Genomic DNA, 17306 nt, shown 5'->3' with positions numbered 1-17306 from the left:
CTGCCAGCCGCGCAGACGCACTGACTTACAGCAGGACAATAACTGCATGCTGCAGCACGCGCTTGCATCTGCGCCCCAAACGTATCCGCACGCGCGTGCTCGAAGAGTTTTTGACGCCCTACGATGACATGGCGATTATTTTTTAATAAGGCATGGTCGTAAATTAATATATCGAGGCTACCTGATACTATATTGAGGCCACAAGTCATGATATTGAGGCATAATGTGTTAAATCGTGGCCCAATTAACTACACTGATGCCGCAGTTCAATATACTAAGGCCATGAATTACTATTTCACGGCCACAAATTACTATATCGGTGCACAATCTATTATACTGAGGCCCAATGTACTATACTGAGGCCACAAGCCATGCATTACTATTTCAAGGCCACGAATTACTATCTTGAGGCCACAAATCACTCTACTAACACCACAAATTACAATATTGAGGCACAGTTTATTACACTAAGCCCAATATGCTATACTGAGGCCACATTTCTCTATACCGTGGCCATGAATTACTATTTCGAGGCCACGAATTACTATACTGAGGCCACGAATCACTGTACTGACACCACAAATTACAATATCGAGGCACAATTTATTATACTCAGGCCCAAAGTGCTACACTGAAGCCGTGAATTACTATTCTGAGGCCACGAATTACTCTATTGAGGTCTCAAATGACTATACTGAGGCCACGAATTCATGCGTTGAGGTCACGAGTTATGAGAAACCTCAATATATTAATTCGAGGCCTCGATATAGTAACTCATGGGCACGCCTTTAAAAAAAACAATCACGATGTCAGACTTAGGTTCTCCGTAAGCTCGCGCGGCGCTAGCACGCCTGTCCAAACGCACACAAGTAGTTACACTTTGACCGAAGTTCCTGAACCACATGTCCGTGCTGGGGGGTGGGGGTGCTGCACATGGAGCACCCCGCAAACACCCTCAGAGTTTAGTGGAACTTCTAGGTAAAGCCAAGACTGTCGGAACCTGCCGTTCGCTTCCACTGGACTCCTCACTCACGACCAAGTAGAAAACATACCTCCAGTGAAAGTCTGCACAAGTCACGCCGCTCCACTCCGCGCGTGTCGCGTACACACTCGCAGTCGAGGCTTGCGACCTTAATGGGGCTCGATCGGGACCCTGACGGTGCGCCGCTTTTCTACAGCGTTACAACTTTTACCGCACTGGTCAAGTTACCTGGCACGAGGACCGGCAGGTAAACAGCGCGCCTTCAGGAACGCGTGAGGTCTCGCCTGCCCTCGAGCTGCTCGCTCCCGGAGCGCCCGCAGCGCAGCGGTAGAGGCGCAGGAGGAGGAGGAGGAGTGGAAGCGAAACTTACCTGTTTGCGCAGAGTTTGGGCGAAAAAACACACGAGCCGGACCGAGACGGACGACTTCGTTCTTGCTAGTCGTAAGGTGTCCGAGGTGTCGCGCCGAGTCGCTCTGCTTCGCTCTCAGCCACGCATATAAGCCCCTGGGGGGGATATGGAAATGGGCTGACGCTCTCAGGCTCAATCGGCGCGCTCCGGCGCCTTGGCAGTCAGGCGTGACTTTTCCCGGGTCTCGAATCGCGCCCTCTATGAATGAGCACTACATTTACCTTCTCGCGTTTAACCCCTTGGCTGCTGCCTTTTCTTGCCTTGGTAGGAAACACCTGTGAGGAAGTGCCTGTTCTGCACGTGCAGATGAAGTCAGACCCACGCTTTAGTTGGGTATAAATAAAGTTGGGTAAATTTACTGCGCAGGGAAGATGACCACTAGACCCACAGGTCACCCACTCTCAGCCGTGTTTAGTGCAAGAAGAATGTTATTTAAGCTGTTAGTTAACATATTTGACACTAACAGAACGGGTCCTGGTGTTTTGGGACATAATAGAGAACAAGAACGAGAGACTCTTGTTTATTCCAGTGTCAGCTGTTGCTTTAAATGGGCTAATTCAGTTAAGGTATTCCTGTATAATACACTGTCTTTATTACTATATAACACACTGTACCACAAGACCACGTTACAGACTGTACCATATTACCACATAACACACTGTACTATATACCAAATTACAAAGTACTATATGACAATATTACACACTGTACTACATTGTTCACTGTACTATTGTAATACCACAGTATACTGCACCATATTACCACACCACGCACTGTACTGCAGTACTATATAACACACTGTGCCATATTACCATATTAACCACTGTATCATAAGTCATATATAAGACATCCTGTATAAGTAAAATAATGTGTGGCCACAACTCAGTAAGGTGTGGGAACGAGATCCTAATGCATGGCCAGGGCTTAGTAAGGCAGGATCTCGTTCCAACGGGATTTCACCATGCAAAGAACTATTAAAGCATGCGAATTGTTCTTTGGGTGGTCATGGTTCTGTATAAAGCCGCTGAATGAGCCAGCAGTGCTGCATAAAGCTGAGCCTTACACCATGCTGGGTCCTGCTTTAGGCTATGATTCATAAGACCTGAATTAATAAAATATAATAACACGTGGAACTACCATATTTCAAGCTATTCATCCAGAAATGTACTTATTTGATCACTGGAGCATCTTAAACCTCTCTGATGGTGAATAAAGCTCCGCCAGGTCAAACCGCACAGCGTGTGTCGAAAGTTGTGAAATGAATCCGGCGCTGGGGCGACAGACCTGCAGATGTGGGTTCGTGTACAGAAGCTGTGAAGCTAACCGAGAAAATGCTGCAGTTACATTTCACTAACGACGCACTGCCTGACAGTGTCAGCAATGACTTCCAAACCCTGAATAAGTTCAGCGAGCAGGTAGGGAGTCGGAATCCGCAAACGCCAAAACGAACGAATGTTTATTTCTGGTTTTGGGTTTTAGCTGAAGGCTAATCCGCTAGTTAGCTGTTCAGCCTGTGTGTTGACATGTTTATCTCCCAGTCTTTCCAACCAGTGCGACTTCCAGAGACTCGTTGTGTGTGTTTTTAACGCATTTAAAATTTTATTACATTATAATAAAATGACCTCGCACGCTGAAATCATGTTCTCAAGAGCCACAGGCAGATATACACGGCAGCGACGAGGCTGCTAGGCTACGTGCTAAACGGTGGCCGGGTGGTCATTGATTTCTGCCCGTTTCATGCAAGTTAGTTAGTTAAGCGAGGTTAGGTATTAAATTCAAAACTCTAGCTATAAAGCAAGCATTTTAAAGGGAAGTTTCCCATTTCTGCAGCCTCTCGGTGAAGTTTAAAGTACAATTTTCTGATATCAAGAGTCTCTTAAAGGGGAACCCCACAAATGTAGTGAAGAAGTCATGAGATGTGAGCTTGAGTCATTCAGAGTGATGTGATGTGGTTCATCGTGAAGAGACTTAAAGACTCTGATTTCTTAACAGAGGAACCAGTACAACACACACACTCACCGGCCGCTTTATTATGTTTAATTGCTTGTTAACACAAATAGCTAATCAGCCAGTCACACGGCAGCAACTCAATGCATTTAGGCATGTAAAGGTGGTCAAGACAACCTGCTGAAGTGCAGACCGAGCATCAGAACGGGGAAGAAAGGGGATTTAAGCGGCTTTGAACGTGGCGTGGTTGTTGGTGCCAGACGGGCTGGTCTGAGTATTTCAGAAACTGCTGATCTACTGGGATTTTCACACACAACCATCTCTAGGGTTTACAGAGAACGGTCCGAAAAAGAGGAAATATCCAGAGAGCGGTCAGTTGTGTGGACGAAAATGCCTTGTTGATGTGAGAGGTCAGAGGAGAATGGGCAGACTGGTTCGAGATGATAGGAAGGCAACAGGAACTCAAATAACCAACCAAAATCTCTGAGGAACGTTTCCAACAACTTGATGAAAGTCTGCCATGAAGAATGAAGGCAGTTCTGAAGGCAAAAGGGGGTCCAACCTTTTACTAGCAAGGTGTACCTAATAAAGTGGCTGGTGAGTGTATAGCCATGCTATTTACTATCCAAAATCACTAGTGCAGCTACACTTGTCTTCTGAGTTTTCATATGTAATGTTAATTATGGTAAAATAGTCATAAATCTGGAAAAAAGTTTTCTTTGGGGACTGTTTTGCTGCACAACACCCAGCCTATGCCCATCTGCCATGAGTGGGTTAAAATAAATGGCTTAAAGGATATTTTAGGCCAAAACTTTGTCATAAAACAACAATGTATCCGGAACCAAGCAGCATATCTCTAACAATTTCATGTAATAGTCTAACTTTATCTGAAGGGGCTTTCAGAGGCATTAAACTCTTCAGACGTCTGGTTCCTATTACCAGCATGAACAATTCTCACTCTGCAGGTTTCTCTAGATCTGAGCATTTCAAATCAAACCACTGAATGGTTTTTGTTTGCATCTCGCCCATTTAATCATGCAGAAAATATGAAAAATTGGTGAGGTTCCCCTTCAGGAAAATACTGTTAGATTTAAAGGATGATGGATAAGTAAAGGGACACTGTAAGCTGTAAAAATGGTCTTTTTTAATCAGCTTGTGTTACGTCATATGAAGGTAAACAAAATCCTAAGAATCTGCTCAGTCGAAATACATGGTCATTTGGTCATTTGTGTGTACTGCAGGCACATTATCCTCAAATCTATCAAGTCTGTGTTGGCTTTGGCTCTCGTCAACCAATTATAGCCATATTGAGATGCTGTTGATTCCATCTCTGTAGACGAAACAGTCTATAAGATCCTGTATTATCTTGTGTAGAGCAACAGAATGATTAAACACATCAAGTTTAGACTAATCTTCCTGATCCCTGTTCCTTTCCAGCATCCCATATGCTACATCTCACTGTTTGTTCACTTAAACCGACAGAGTCCGAAGTCCAGCAGGAAAACATTAATAGCCACTCGGAAGCATTTCACTTTAGTAACATTCTTCGCTGATATTTCCTCATTGCCATTATAAAGTTCAAGACCTGATAAACTAAAGATTAAATTGACTTTGAAATCCCTGTCTGTGTTTTCAACGAATTCTTACCGGAAAAATCCAATTTACACATGTTGTCCATTATTCCAAACATCAGCTAAGACAAAGCTGGCCACTGAGGTTTTGCACTGGAGCTATGAGGCTAATGTAGCCAACAAGTAATGGAAGTCTACACTCACCAGCCACTCTATGTTCAGTTGCTAGATAATCAGCCAATCACACGGCCACAACTCATTTAGGCATGTAGAGGTGGTCAAGACAACTTGCTGAAGTGCAGACAAGCATCAGAACGGGGAAGAAAGGGGATTTAAGTGACTTTGAACGTGGCGTGGTTGTTGGTGCCAGACGGGCTGGTCTGAGTATTTCAGAAACTGCTGATCTACTGGGATTTTCACACACAGCCATCTCTAGAGTTTACAGAGAACGGTCCAAAAAAGAGGAAATATCCTGTGAGCGGTCAGTTGTGTGGATGAAAATGCCTTGTTGATGTGAGCGGTCAGAGGAGAATGGGCAGGCTGGTTCCAGATGATAGAAAGACAACAGTAACTCAAATAACCAATCAAAATCTCTGAGGAACGTTTCCAACACCTTGTTGAAAGTCTGACATGAAGAATTAAGGCAGTTCTGAAGGGAAAAGGGGGTCCAACCTTTCACTATATAAAACCTTTCACCTAATAAAGTGGCCAGTGAGTGTATGTCCATAGACGCAAAACTAAAGAGGCAAACTTTGTGTGAAATGTAGTTTTCCGATAAATGTTTTTTTTAAAAGGAAGTTGTCTAGATTGTTAGTTAGGGTTGGGTAGAATGACCATTTCTCATTATCGTGATAAATTACATCACAAAATGTTTTTTAAGAGTATATTGTGGATCTTGTTGGTGCTTAAACAATTCCCAACTGCAAGTTTCATTACGAAGAGAGTATAATCAGATGAGTTGGATTTAGTGCAGCACAGTATGGGTAATGCTGAATACAAATAAATGGATTAATAGATTTTAATAGTATTTTTACTTGTGGGACTGCTTTATCAGATAGAAAAAAAAAAGAATATTTTACATATTCTTCTTCTTCTTTTGGCTGCTCCCGGGTTACCACAGCAGATCATCTGCCTCCATCTTGCCCTATCCATTGCCTCCTCTACTTTCACACCAACCATCTCCATGTCCACCTTCACTACCTCCATAAACCTTCTCTGAGGTCTACCTCTTTTCCTTCTACCCGGCAGCTCCATCTCCAACATTCTTTGACCAATATATCCACTATTCCTCCTCAACACATGTCCAAACCATCTCAACCTGGCCTCTCTGGCTTTATCTCCAAACTGCTCCACCTTCACCGTCCCTCTGATCTGCTCATTTCTAATCTTGTCCATCCTTGTCACTCCCAACGAAAATCTCAGCATCTTCATCTCCGCCACCTCCAGCTCAGCCTCCTGTCTTTTAGACAGAGCCACAGTCTCCAAACCAAACATCATAGCAGGACGCACTGCTGTCTTGTAAACCTTCCCTTTCACTCTTGCTGCTATCCTTCTGTCACACATCAGCCCTGACACCCATCTCCACCCACTCCATCCTGCCTGCACCCTCTTCTTCACATCTTTTCTACACTGTCCATTGCTCTGGATGGTTGACCCAATATATTTGAAGTCATCCACCTTTACGACCTCTACTCCTTGCAATATTTTTACATATAATATATTGTTAAAAAAAAGTGTCATACGCAGCTTTATGGTTAGTGTAATGCAGTATTAATGTTAAGGATTTTTGTTTTTTCTATTGTACTGTGCAGGGTACTAGCTAAGGGTTCTGCTGCAAAATAATAATTTTGCATTTAGCATGTAATTCACATTTTACAGAAGTGATTCCAGTCAAGGATTAGAGTGACCCTTGATTCCAGTCAAGGATTAGAGTGACCCTTGTTTAACAGAAAGGTGTTTTTATAGATATATTGTGGGCCAGATTTACTAATAGAGGCACTATTTACCACTTTGTGCCTGTGGGACTGGCTGATCTAGAGATCTGTTAAGAACCTCTATGCAAATGAACACCGGCGCAACTTCATCATTAACCTTTGACCAAAGCATTATAACCACGTGTTAGCCTGCAGCACTACTACAGTACAGTATTACATATTAAGTGAAAACTAGCAAAAGACCATTAGAAGTGCATTACTTAGTGTAGTGTGTAAATTATAGAAGTGCATGACTGGCTGTTGGGACAGCTGTGGGGATTTGATTGCATTCAGCCACAAGAGCAGTAGCGAGGTCAGGTACTGATGTTGGATGCTTAGTTCTGGAACACGGAGACCATTTCGACCTACCCCAAAATGCTCCATCACTCCAGAGAATGCAGGTCCACTGCACCACAGCCCAAGGCAAGGGGGGCTTTGTACTTCTCTAGCAGATGCTTGGCATTAGACATGTTGATGTTAGGCTCGTGTGAAGCTGCTCCAGAGGGGTCCTGTTGTATTTACAGTGATTTTCTTTTGGGAGGGTGTACAAGCTGTGTGAGAGCATTTAAGCGGCTGTGTCAGATATCGGTACACCTTCATTTTTTTTTTGTTTTTCTTTTTGTCTGTATTTAGTTGTCATTTTCTATTTCTCCTGTGAATTGTCGTTGTAATGTATTACATCATATCCCTCAGATTTGTGTCTGTGTGACTTCCTCTCTGCCTTTCTGTGCCTAATAAAGTCCTCATTAACCATTAATCAGTGATTTTATTGAAGTTGGCAAGCCAATGTTAACTCTCTTTCTCTTCTTTACAGCAATTTGTGAGCTTGACTGAGTTACTATACCAGTTCCTGCTGGAGCCTAAAGAGGTGAGTGAAGCCTGCATGTACCTTCCCTTGATCCACAGCCATGACTGCTGAGGACAGATTTCTGACACTTTGGTCTGATGGATATGTGTAAAATTAGAGGTTGATGATGTCTGTGGGTGTTTTCAGTCGGAGCGGTTCCTGGCACAGCTGAGTGAGTTTGCAGGAGAGCATAGCATGGGTGCAGGTCCACTAAGAGGCCTAATGAAGAGCATTCTCCTGCTTCCACATGGTAAAAACAAAACACACTGTCAGCTCTGTTGCTGACCCCTGATCTTCAGCTACCTTCTACATCCAGTCTTGGATTAGACATGGTCAACATAGTCTTATTGGTGACAGTAGACCGCAACAAACACTAGAAGTCAGTAGTCACCCAAATCATTTCAAAGAATACATCCTCAAACCTTCTCTAAACCAGCTCAAAATGCTTCCACTTCTTAATAAAGCCAGTGCAGAATGTGGTTTAGAGCGCAGTATGATTATAAACTATACTATACTTTTAATATAAAACTATAAAAATGAACAAATCTTTACGCCCAACGCAACGGACGGCTGTTTTAAACAAAAGGAGTTGTGCTACACTCTGACCCTCCTTTTTGTGCAAACTTCTTACAGCTCAGTCTACTCCATTTGCGACTTCTGTTGTTTCTATTTATAAGCGTGTGTTCAGTTCAAGAATACATATTAAGTTGTTTATTAAAAGAAACAACAGAAATTGCAAACACCGTCTGTAATATTTATATGCCTCCAGTGATCAGCTACACTTTGTTTTATTTTTTAATTTATATTTATTTATTTTTTTGACAAGTCTGTGCAAACTTAATGAAGCCTGAGTGAGTTGAGAGAAGTTTTGCGCATGTATTTATAAAAAAGATTTAGGTGACTATTGACTTCTAGTGTTTGTTTCCAGCATTAGCATCATAGCTCTGGCGATAAACTAAAGATGCAAAGTTTGGACACCGGACGTTGGCTGATCAACTGTATCTGTGTTAAGTAGAAAAATTCTTTAAGTTTCTGTTTTATTTGGGGGCTCTTTTGCCTGACAGTGCTCTGTATGTAGCTTTCTGTCATGAATTTGTTTCAAAAATACATTTTAGGCCAAAGTCCTAATTTTTATCTCCACCGTATCAACGATTTAAGTATGCAGACATTCAAAACGAAAACATGGTGGAATGCCCGCCAGCGAATGCCTGTCACTCCTGGAGCTGTCAGTTTCGTCTTTGTCAGCATCACAGGCGAGATTATGAAGTTCCAATAGTTGACAGCTGGGCTCATCACCTACATTGTGTTCGAGTTCACCCGTAAAAAGGGCGTGTTATTCGTCTCAGCAGCGCAGAATTATGACGAAGGTCAAGTTGCACTTATGTAAAAGTCGCCCAAATTGCTCTCTGGATGTTCAGACTGAATTGCATTGCTGCAGATGGGATATGTATCGGATTCCACTACCACATATGAAGGCGTCTCAAATCGGAATTGAAAATGTCAGATTCAGTGGGTCTTTTTTGCTGTTCACATCTGTGTGACATATGAGGGAAAAGATCGGGTTTGGGCCACTTTTATGTGCTGTGTAAACAATGCCTGAGATCTGTTTTTCTCTCAGGTGCTCTGAAGAAGAACTTGACTGCTGAACAAGTGAAGGAGGACATGCTCTCACTGGGTATGACCGTTTTTGCTCTGTGATTTGTGATCTCTAAACTGATAACCCTGACGACTTATAAGGGATCAAACTGAAGCAAGGAGTTGTAGATTTGTTGTCTCCCTTACATTCATGGACAGAACATCAATAATGAGAAAACTTTGTGAAATATTGTGAAACTTCAGTTATTTCTACACCACTGATGATCTGATTATGTTGTCTGTTAACGGCTAAGAAAAGTTCTCTGAGCTCTTAGGACATTTATAAGGAATTCTCTTCCAGAATAACTATTAAAAAGCAAAAAATTATGCCAATAATAAAATAATCCACATAGTGGATGTTAACTAATATTTCTCTGTCAATCTCTGATCGCTTTGTCATTTTTAGGTTTGAATGAAGACAAGGCCATTCACTTCTCTGACCAGGTACGTCATAACCTTCCTTCGCAAAGAACCATTACTTTAAAGCAGAACTCTGTTTATTGTAATGTTTGTGTATATTGTCTGTTTGCATGTCTCAGTGGAGGGTCCACTACCCAATTTTGTCCAGATTGGCAGTTGGACAGACACTTATGGTCAACCAGCTGGTGGATATGGAGTGGAAATTTGGCGGTAAATAGTTCACTTCTTACATGAACATTACTACTGTACTTCCCACTGGAGCTGCATGATAAGCTATATTTTTTTTGTCTTCCATGTGGAGAGCAAGTAAAAATCATTTGGCTAAATGGGCAGTTATAAACCACACATGCAGCTCTATCCTACTGACTTCTAAAAGGCTTCAAATGTGATGACCATTCTCACTCAGTATTGTATATAGAGTGTATAGTGAAATATATGAAGCAGAAGTGGCTACTGTCACAACAAACTGCATCATAATAATATTGAAAAATAGAAATACACTGACTGCAAGCACGTATAGGAAAAACTGTTCATGTACTTTCAGCACGTTCAGTCATAGGCAAAGTATTTTAATTATAATATTTCACCTCCAATAACACCTTTGTATTATCCAACAGCTTTTTTGAATAATGCTTTTTATGTTCATATTGCACCCCTGCTTTCACACTTTTGACACTTTTAACATAACACTGTTTGCCACAGTATCCTGGAATGATATTTATAGAAGAGAGTGCTTTTTTTAAAATTCCTCAAACATGTATTTAGACAATCTAGACCCCATGTGTCGAACACAAGGCCCATGGGCCTACTCTGGTCTCACAGTCCAATTCGGCCTGCAAATATAGTTTAATTTTCTACTAATATTAGCCAGTTTCACAGTTGCACCTCAGTTCTACACAGTTCTGTGAAATTTAAGATCTGTCATGTCACCAGACATGCTAACTGCATTTCGGATGCAGTTTAACCTCTATAAACACCTAATGTTATCTCAGCACCTCAGAAGCTGAACCCAAGTCTTATTGAACTTGGCAAAGGATGCCAGGTGTCTAGTTCAAGCAAATGGCACCTGGTGACATTTAGATTTTGAATATTTCAAGAATGCACATGTAATAGTTCAAGGTCTGTGTTATACAGCTGAGGTTTTTACATATTTGGAATAAACAGTGGCCGGTTCCGGTTATTGCACAACATTAATCAAAAAAGGAAGTAAGAACTTTTTTTTTTTTGGTCCACAGATTTGAGATTTTTTTTAAACGGCCCCTTTAGTAGTTGAGTTTGACACCTGCGATCTAGTCAAAATAACTACCCAAAGTCCAACAACTTGACCTTATGAGAACTCGCCTACAAAATTCACCAGCTTTGTAGTGTGAAGGAGGCTACAGAGGATATCACTCTGCATGCTGTACGATGTTGGTGGCATCCTGGTTTTTTGTTTAAGACATTTATTTCAGCGTCTTTGTCAGTATTGATGAATTTCAACGTTGAGCTTCTAATTTCCGTCATTGTTGAGTCCCTGTTTAAACATATCCACTAAAAAGCTTTGAGGTTTTGAAAATGACATACAGCTGTATGGAAACGTTTCAACACCCTTGACCAAATTCGAATTTCAATGGATTTTCTAAGTAAAATAAGTACACATTCTCAACAGGTAACAAGATGCAGAAATAGGGCATTTTGACCATTTTAAAGCACAATTTCTGTTTATTTAAGAGAATATAACTCATGGTGTTATTTTTATGTTTTATTTCTTACCCGTTTGTGTTAAATTTTGCAAATAAATTTTTAAATCAAATTTTAACTTTGTCAATTTGTAATCAACATGTACTTTGTGTGAGACTGTACTTGAGAATTTGGGAACCAGTAACCTCACCAGCAACTCATTACATCGCAGACCTGACAGCCTAAGACAGACAACGCCATGCCACTAATGGCAATATTAATTTGATAGTTGAATCCAGCTTTTTTCAGCTTTCTGCTTGTGTAACATGCAGTTAATTATTTGTATATAATAATTTCAGTGTGTTTCCATGTATTTTTCCTGAAAACAACAGAAATGCCATTGTCTTAAAAGCATGAGTTCACTAGGCTCCCCAAATACAGGAAAATGTCAAAGTAATTGTCCCTGGTGGCGGGCCGTGTGCTACAGACACAGCAGCTGGAAGAATCTGTGGTACATGAAAGTTAATTATAAAATGTTGCCCTACATTGACAGTTACTGTGGGAACAAGTGAGCTGCAGAAGGCTGGAAACATCTTCTTACAGGTGAATTACTTGCTTATTATTTATGCCTTTTTGAATAAATTATTTTGTTTAAATTAGATATTTGTTATACTTATGCATTTATATGTATACATTTGCTGTGTTAATAAAAATACATTTAGTTGTGTGTGTGTGTGTATATGTATATGTGTATGTGTGTGTGTGCGTTTGTGTGTGTGTGTGTATGTGTGTGTGTGTGTGTGTGTGTGTGTGTATATATATATATATATATATATATATATATATATATATATATATACACACGCACAAAACAGATACAAGGTTTTGTTCTCACAGCAGCAATATGTATGTATATGTGCATGTGTGTGTGTGTGTGTGTGTGTGTGTGTGTTTGTAATTTTATTTATAATTTTGTGTTAAATGTTTTTCAGTTTTTAGCCAGTAAAATAGAGAACGGTTTACCAAAGATCTTAATAGACTTCTAAACCCGAGCCTTTCTTGTAAGTCAAATAAGAATAGCTATAATATACTGAGCCCTGGAGGGGACGGAGGTAAAAAAAAAAGAAAAAAAAAAAAAGAATTAATTAGAGTGAACGTTTTGCAGTTCGTACACACGTGTTCTCTTAAATCGTTCTCTTGTTTTCTTTTAACGGTTGTGATATTCTATTTTTAACTGAATGCACGTTGTTTTTATTTTGATAACAGCTCACTGAGACTGTCTGATGGGTTTTGATGTGTTAGATTGATGAGGTGATGAACAGAGACGCATCGGGTCTGGTTTTGATTTGGGGGGTTAAGAGGAAACTGCAGCTCCTCTTCACAGCAAACGGCCCACGGTGTTTCTGCTCCCGGTCAAACGGCGGTGTTAGAGACCGTCACACAATTACAGGAAGAAATGCTCAGCGTTTCACCAAGCTCACATTAATATATTTACATCTAATCCATAGATCTATTAAACTCTCTTGCTGTTTGACCGCATCCCACATGAATGTTTCTGTGTGTGTTTTGGATTTGAGTTGGTTGAAACGTTGACGCTTATCATTTCTTCCTGTAATTGTGTGATGGTCTCTTACACCGCAGCTTGTAAGCAGCCGCTCTGCGTCTGCATCTTTGTTAAATATGATCAGCAGAAAGTGCAGAAGGTTAGTGAATAAAAGAAAACGTGCGTACAAACTGCACAACGTTCGCTTGAATTAATCATTTTTTTAACTTCCGTCCCCTCCGGGGCTCCGTAATGATCTGAAGGTTTTGGAGAGAAAGAAAACAGCAGAGCTTCTGACAATCTGTGTTTTTGAGATGCAGGTCTGAATGGCCGTCTGTCCTTCTAACCCCTGAAGACACACAACACACATGCTATTTGTATGATCGATCACACAGTGCTCTTGTACCGATGCCAAAGGCTCTGTCTTCTTTCCTTTCTCTGCTGTTCTTAGAACAGTGTTTCACCTGTCAGTCAGTCATCACCCTGCTCATGGTAGCCCGAGGGCTTGCTTTTTAACACTTCCTATTTTGGCGCACTGTTGCACTGACACTGATGTTGAACAAAAGGCCAGCCACTGCTGTTAACGTCTAATGCATTTACTTACTGGCTGATTGACCTCACTTAAGTTTGTGTCTCAAGTAATGAGGGTTTTTTTATCCCCTGCAGCTTAAGCTGGTGGTCAGAAAGGGGAACACTACAGAAAACGTGTACATGGGTAAGATCAGAATTTAGAGTGGACTTTCCCCACGACTTTAACTGAAAGTGTCTGTTTTTCAGTGTTAAAGGGGCCATATCCTAGAATTTTGTTTATAATTGTTTTCCCCTTAGCTCCATTTGTGATGTTTGTAGCTGTAAGTACAGCTTGGGGGGCAGTCGTGGGCTGGAGGTTAGGGAACTGGCCCTGTGACCGGAAGGTTGCCAGTTCAATCCCCAGGGCTGACAGCACATGACTGAGGTGTCCTTGAGCAAGACACCTAACCCCCAACTGCTCCCCGAGCACAGTGGATAGGGCTGCTCACTGCCCCCTAGTGTGTGTGTATTCACTAGTGTGTATGTGGTGTTTCACTTCATGGATGGGTTAAATGCGGAGGTGGAATTTCCCTGTTTGTGGGATTAAAAAAGTATAAACTTAACTTACCACAGACAGTTAAAATTCATTTTTATGTGACTGTTTTGTTTTATAACTAAACAGGCTGGTTTTGTTACTGTGGCTTTTAAGACTAATATACATCTACTGTTGCTGTTCTGATCTGCTGAACTGTATTGTGCAGCATTCAAAAATGAGTCAAGGCTGAAACACTCTTTATAATTTCAGTGTAAATGGGCAGAGCTAAACTACTAAAAGCTGAATGAGTGGATTATTGTAAATGTGTTGGGTGTAAGTGACATCACAAGAACAGTCATTTCAGAATGGGCTGATTTTTGCAGCTTAGTTTCCATGATATGGGCCCTTTAACCTACATGTTAGTATCGGTCTTATTAATTGATTAGATTTATTGTGCCATATTTGTCCTTAAGTACAATCATTCCAGAATTGGTGTTGGCAGATTCAGACCATAAACGTCAGCTTTCCGCAATTGCCACAAATTTTGTTCAATAATCTATGGTGCTGTGCAAAAATCAGAGACTACACACCCCTCATTTATTTAATTTCCAGTCAAAATGGCCAAAGGAAACAAGAGGAATAAACAGGACTTTTTTTAAGTGGAATTTTAAAAAAAAATTATTAAAAGATATAGAGACAATGGGTTTCCAAACAACTGTGCAAGACCTGATATACCACCAAAACTGACACCATCTGATAAACAGTATTTAAATCTTTCATCTTTGAGAGAGAGAGGAGAAAATAGGTCTCCACTCTTGATTCAGATCTGAAAAATCCACAGGTCTTTGTCCATTCTTCCACTGGGAGAATCAGCTGTGCCAATCAAAGGAAGCTGCGGAGAACAATGGACTGGCCACTCCGAAGTCCAGACCTTAACATAATGGAATGTGCTTGGGATTGTTTGAACTGTGAGATGCAGAAATCGCAACTTCGAAGACTGAACTTTGGAGGTGTAGACACATTTCTTTGAAAACAAGCAAATCTCTTGGAACAAAAAGCTGTAATAAAGGCAGGTGATGGAAATATTACATTACATACTTATTTGCTGAGGCTTTTGTAAAATGTCCTGTTAAATATATGGTCTCAGCCCAAGCCACTATCCAACTATACATCTAATCCTATTGTGAAATATTCCATAAACATCTGGATACAGTTTAGAAATACCTTCTCACTTAAAAATCCCTCCAGTTTAGCTCCTATAATTGGTAATAATATGTTTACTCCCTCCGTAACTGACACAGCTTTTATTAAATGGAGGGACATGGGCTGTCATACAGTAAAAGATCTTTTTATTGCTAACAATTTTGGAACATTTGAACAGCTGAGTAGAATTGGAAATATCCCACATTCACATTTTTTTAGGTATTTACAACTTTGTAGTTTTATTTCATCACATTACCCTTAATTCCACACCTTGCCATCAAAAAATCTTCTAGATGTCATTTTAGAATCTGTAAAGTCACCAAGAATTGGTACAATATATGCTTTAATTAATTCAGAAGAGTCTGAATCTCTACTTTCACTGAAACAGCAATGGGAAGAGGAGTTAGATATACAAATATCTGAAAAATATGGGAGGATGCTTTGAATAGAATTCACTCTTCATCAATATGTTTGAGACACACTGTGATGCAGTTCAAGGTTGTTCATCGTTTACATTGGTCTAAAGTAAAGCTGGAAAAATTCATACCGGATATTGACCCTATGTGTGAAAAATGTAAAACGGATCTAGCCACCCTTTCACATGTGTGTTGGTCTTGTTTTAAATTAATGACATTTTGGCATTCAATATTTTCCTTCCTTTCAAATGTTTTAGCTTTTATTCCACCTTCACCACTTGGGGCTATATTTGGGGTGATGCCTCAAGATATTTGTATAGGCAAACCAACAAAAATTGTGATCGCTTTTACAACTTTGTTAGCAAGACGATTGATATTGCTCAAATGGAAAGATACACACCCGCCTACTTTTAACCACTGGATTAGGGATTTAATGTTTTTCTTGAATCTCGAAAAAATCTGTTGCATAACAAGAGGGGATAGCTCAAAATTTTATGCTATCTGGCAGCCTGTCATTACATATGTGGACCAAATGGACTCTGTAGATATTGAGGCATGAGATTGTACTACCACTGTTTCTGTTATTGCCGCTGCTTTTTTCTTTTTACACTGTTACAGCCACCTTTACTATTTTGTATTTGTCTATATATGCATTTATTTTTAAAGAAGAGAATTTATAGGTGCAGTTGGGAGTGGGAGGGTTTGGGGTTATCTTATTTTTTAAATTTTATTTATTTAATGTAATAACTCATTCAAAATAATAAGACCTCTGACAAAAAAATGGTCTCAGCCTTTTTCCTGGTACTAAAAAAATAATAACTTTGTACTTAATGGCCATTTTGACTGGAAATTAAATAAATGAAGGGTGGTCTCTGACACGCAGTGCTATATTTTTCATATTTTACAAGAATTCCAAAGCTCTGTTTATTTATTTATTTATTTTTTCTTCTATTTCATTTCAGAGCTGACTCTGCCCCAGTTCTATAACTTCCTTCATGAGATGGAGAGAGCCAAAGCTAGTATGGACTGCTTCAGCTGAGAGGCAATAGCACTTGGAGGACTACTCTTATACGCTCTGATCAGGAGCGGTGCTGAATCACAGTAACCTCTGAGAGCGTGTGAATGAATGGATGAACGAATGACTTTGTGCATATGTGTGTGTTTATGAATGATTGGGTGTATGGCTGTTATGGTTCCACACACAAAAAAATCCATTCCTTTGTGATGAGCCTGTCTTTTGTAAGATTAAATTGATTTACTGTATAATGCACTTTTAAAATAAAACACGCTAATATTAACCTTTCTCTAAAATCATGGCATTATTCATTTATCTTTGCCTAACATGTATTTTCTCATCAGTAATAGCCGTTTCAAGGAAGCGAATGACAGGTCAAATTACAAAGAGTCTGTATGCAATCGAACTCGTTCCTGTGCTTAAATGCAGCCGCTATCTTGCACTGAAATTTTCTTTTTTTCTCTGCAGCGTTTAACTATGTTGAAATGGAATTTGTGTCCTGAGGGCTCTTTTGTTGGAAGACAACAGAGAGAAAGAGATTAGCTTTGCTATTTATAGCATTCAGAACTCGGGTTTATGTTCTGTCCAGAGGTCTTGATGTTTCCCTGTTGCTTTTCTTCATCTGAAACTGTTACGTTTTG

At 40.3% G+C, this 17306-nt stretch overlaps 2 protein-coding genes across 2 annotated transcripts in view; one reads left to right on the top strand and one right to left on the bottom strand.

The window, feature by feature from the left end:
* dnmt3bb.1 (DNA (cytosine-5-)-methyltransferase 3 beta, duplicate b.1) overlaps positions 1–1575 on the bottom strand; it is a 65248-nt gene extending 63673 nt beyond the window's left edge. Inside the window, exon 1 of the mRNA XM_017710904.2 lies at positions 1353–1575. The gene's annotated coding sequence lies outside the window, so the exon portion shown is untranslated. The remainder of the gene's footprint in view (positions 1–1352) is intronic.
* Positions 1576–2638: 1063 nt separating this feature from the next.
* Positions 2639–16961, top strand: commd7 (COMM domain containing 7). Its single transcript, XM_017710906.2, has 9 exons — positions 2639–2806; positions 7697–7750; positions 7877–7979; positions 9348–9404; positions 9771–9808; positions 9904–9994; positions 11997–12046; positions 13653–13701; positions 16613–16961. Exons 1-9 carry the CDS (start codon positions 2723–2725, stop codon positions 16687–16689), a joined length of 603 nt encoding a protein of 200 aa, XP_017566395.1. The 5' UTR covers positions 2639–2722; the 3' UTR covers positions 16690–16961.
* The last annotated feature ends 345 nt before the right edge of the window (positions 16962–17306 follow it).

The sequence above is a fragment of the Pygocentrus nattereri genome, chromosome 9, assembly GCF_015220715.1.
Source record: "Pygocentrus nattereri isolate fPygNat1 chromosome 9, fPygNat1.pri, whole genome shotgun sequence".
NCBI classification, from domain to species: Eukaryota; Metazoa; Chordata; class Actinopteri; order Characiformes; family Serrasalmidae; genus Pygocentrus; species Pygocentrus nattereri.
The sequence above is the reverse complement of the archived record's forward strand: the minus strand, read 5'-3'. Positions and strand labels throughout refer to the sequence as shown.